Source organism: Chelonoidis abingdonii, chromosome 1 (genome assembly GCF_003597395.2).
Source record: "Chelonoidis abingdonii isolate Lonesome George chromosome 1, CheloAbing_2.0, whole genome shotgun sequence".
NCBI classification, from domain to species: domain Eukaryota; kingdom Metazoa; phylum Chordata; order Testudines; family Testudinidae; genus Chelonoidis; species Chelonoidis abingdonii.
In genome coordinates, this window is record NC_133769.1 from 48,665,064 (window position 1) to 48,668,627 (window position 3,564).

General features: G+C 37.6%; 1 protein-coding gene across 5 annotated transcripts in view; it reads left to right on the forward strand.

Annotated features, from left to right (window-relative positions):
• ANKRD26 (ankyrin repeat domain containing 26) overlaps positions 1-3,273 on the forward strand; it is a 190,418-nt gene extending 187,145 nt beyond the window's left edge. For all 5 annotated transcript variants that reach the window (XM_032786496.2, XM_075065465.1, XM_032786497.2 and 2 more), the window contains 2 exons: positions 1,056-1,101; positions 1,861-3,273. In XM_032786496.2, the coding sequence (XP_032642387.1) occupies positions 1,056-1,101; positions 1,861-2,009 (195 nt within the window). In that variant the 3' untranslated portion in view covers positions 2,010-3,273. The remainder of the gene's footprint in view (positions 1-1,055; positions 1,102-1,860) is intronic.
• Positions 3,274-3,564: the final 291 nt, after the last annotated feature.

The following is a 3,564-nucleotide window of genomic DNA, read 5'->3' on the forward strand; positions in this document are numbered from 1 at the left end:
CAGGCCCTGCCCCCTTATCCAGCCCCCCGCTCCCTGTCCCCCGATTGCCCTCCCAACCCCTATCCACGTCCCCGCCCCCTGATAGGCTCCCCGGGACTCCCACTCCCAGCTCTCCCTGTTCCCTATCCCCTGACCAGCCCCCAAACCTCCGCCCCATCCAACAGCCCCCTCTTCCCTGATTGCCCCCCAGGACCCTCCACTCCCTTACCCAACCCCCTCGCTCCCCACCCCCTTACCAGCAGCAGGAGCTCGCAGCCGCGATACCCAGCCAGAGCCAGCTGCGCTCCCCACGCCTCCCAGCGGGAGCAGCAGGCCAGAGCGTGGCCCACGCAGCGAGATGAGGCTGCACTGGGGTGGGGGGAAGATGTAGCGGGGGAGGGGCTGGGGACTAGGCTCCCCGGCCAGACGTTTGCCCAAGTCGAAATTAGATGCATATATCCAGCCTTAAATTTAATTTTGATTTTATTCACATATCTGAAGATAGAATTTAGCCCTCCATTACTAATTGATTGCGTTTGTATGTTTTTAACTACTAAATTATGAATCATTTATCATTAGTTAAATACATTAATAAGCCAACAACTAGTAAGGATGGTTTATTAAGCAGCATGTGCATAAAGGGGAATAAAAGCCACAAATCCTACACTCCTCTGAGCTATAGAATAGTTAATTATAGTTTGTAAAAATACTTCATAGGAATAGAAGAGGCTAATTAGCAACCATCTAGTCAGTTGGGATGGTCTGGCTTATTTGGTCCTGCCTCAGCGCAGGAGCCTGGACTTGATAATCTCTTGAGGTCCCTTCCAGCCCTACCCTTCTATGATGTCTATGAAGGTATAGACTGTTTTACGATGCTGCTGATATTATTCAACCGTCAGAATATGAAGACTCAGCTAATCAAGATTTTCTCCAACACAAAAGTAAATCTCTGTTCAGGATTTTCGTTTCTCTTTTAGTTACACTCTGTAGTTGTTTTTAAATACATAGCAATATTTTTGTGACAGTAACTACCCTAAACTGCTTATATGTAAAATATTGTTAATATTTAATTTCAGATGCAGCAGGAACTAGAAAAAAGTATCACTAAAGAACTTGACCAAGGTAATTTGTCAAAGCATCTTAACATTTTTTCTCAAAAACTGAATGTTACTCAGTATTTATGATTGTTATAATTCAAAAATAGTATTAAGCTGTTATGTTATACACCATTGCTGTTTCTACTAATTTTCAAATTTAGTAAAGTTCTTTTTGCAAGCACTGCCCACTTACCAAAGTGCTGTACAGATTATGTAATTTCCCCCAGCAAACAAAGTCTTAATCTGAAGTCAATTTTGCGGAAATTCCCAAAGAACAAACACATAGGATTAACACAAATACAATAAATCCTCTTTTTAAGATTTTTCACAAACTTTAAAAAACACTTCTCCTCTCACACTTATTTTAATCAGTATTATTGTATATAATTGATATTCATTCAAATTTATCACTAGAATAAACAAATGTCATGCCGTTGTTTTCACTGGAATTTAGTGTGCTTACATCATCTGTGGATTTGACCTATTATTTTCAATAGCCCTTGAAATCCTAATGGTTATTTACTGATTAGCAAAAAGACTAATGTATTGCTTATATAATTAAAAAATATGGTTTCTTCCTTTGTGAATGTCCCTTTTATGTTATTTTCATAATGTTTTCTTTGTATTGATTTAAAAATGTGTATCTGCTGTCTCTGGACCTGATACAATGCCCACTGCTGTCAATGGAAAAAATTCAGTGGGTTTATGACAAAGCCTATTGTAAAACTATCACACAACATAACACAGAACATATATGGTCATTTGTTTTTCTTGTTCTTTCTAGCCACAGCTGAACTTGAAACTGAATCTGTAAGAGTCTCTCCTGTAGGATCTACTGATGGATCTTCAAAAAATCTAAATGTGGATCAAGATCCAGTTTCCAAGGCAACACGGCAGTATCAAGATATTTTAAAGAAAAATTATATGATTTGAACAAAACATTAAAGCAAGTTTATGGAAATGATTTTGTTTACATAACATTTTAATGGCTTCCCATTAAATGGGTTCAGATGTGAAAAATCTTAATTACAATTTAAATATGAAATATAAAGGTATTTTATAAATATCAGGCACATTGCACTTGTCTCTGGAGAAACACCACATAGTTATATAGTCTCCTTTTAAATTAAATATATAAGCCATACCTTGTTTTCATTTGTAACTAGCAAAGAAAATACAGAGCAGTGTTCTTGAGTTTGACAGAACTGCCTGAATGTTAATTGTTACAGTAGCTGTTCTGAGTCTCGTCCCATTCATTTTCTCTGATGTATTTTAACCAAAGCATTTCCTGAATTCTGTTTTGTGTGTTTTCTCTTTTACATGTATTTTATGTTTTTAAATGTTGTTCTAAGTAGCCATTAGCGTGTTTTGCGTCCAGTTCTGTAGTCCTGACACAGGGAAAACTCCTGTTGATTCACTGTAAGATTTACCTATATTAGGTTTGCAGAATTAGGCACTTGCCTGATTTGTTTTTGCTTTTATTCCATTGTGTTTGAGTTTAAAAAATACTACATATCTGTAATAGTGCCAAGAGATTTGTAGTGTGTGTTTTATATGGTAGGGGAACTTACCAATACAATGCACTGAATTTTTAATCAAATAATACAGCAACTTGGGGCATTCTGAGTTGTTAGTAGATCACTGCTATGTTGTAAGTACAACTCTTCTGTAGATGAAATAGAGTAAAACTATATATATATAGTGTGCGCCTACCTCCAATTTTCTTGATATTTTCCAAAGTTGGTGCATGGAAAAGCTAAGTTTTGCATTATTACTAAAAGCAAACGACCCCTTGATCATAAATCTAGTAAACTGGATTTAAAGCGAGTCTGTTTCAATGATCAAGACAGTTTTACTTATTCCAGCAATTCATCCGTTGTTATTGAGGACCCATATTTCTGCCATTAAATATCTTTAGAAGTCACTAATGTTGTGGTTCAAGATAACGAAACAGAGGAAGAAATCCCCACTGGAGAAAACATGAACAATGATTATATTGAGATGAGCAGGACATGAAAAATATATCCTGTACCTACTACTCCCAGAGCTAAGCTAACTAGCCAGGGTGGAAAAGACCTGTGCCACCATGTCTCTTAACAGTTTTAAAGGAATAAAACAGTTTTGTACAGTTGGTGTATTGTCTTTACTTGTAAAATACTAGATTTCAACTGTTCAATAAATTTTTTAATGTAACATGTCTCACTTTTGTTTTACATTGCTTCTCTTCCGGACTATATTGTGTATCAGTTTCTGTGTTGTTTCCAGTGTCTCTTCTTTCTTTCCTTCCTTCTCCTCCATCCCTTTACTCTCTTTCCTGTCTTCTGCTCCACCCTCACAATTGATTTCATCTCTAATACTTTTGTCTCTCCTTTCTCCCCACAAAATGTCAGTCCCCTGTCTTTTTCCTACACACCCATGTGCATGCTTATCCACATACTCCTTTCTCTCTGGCGTTCTCCTTCCTTCTGACTGAAGGAACAGCAGCTCA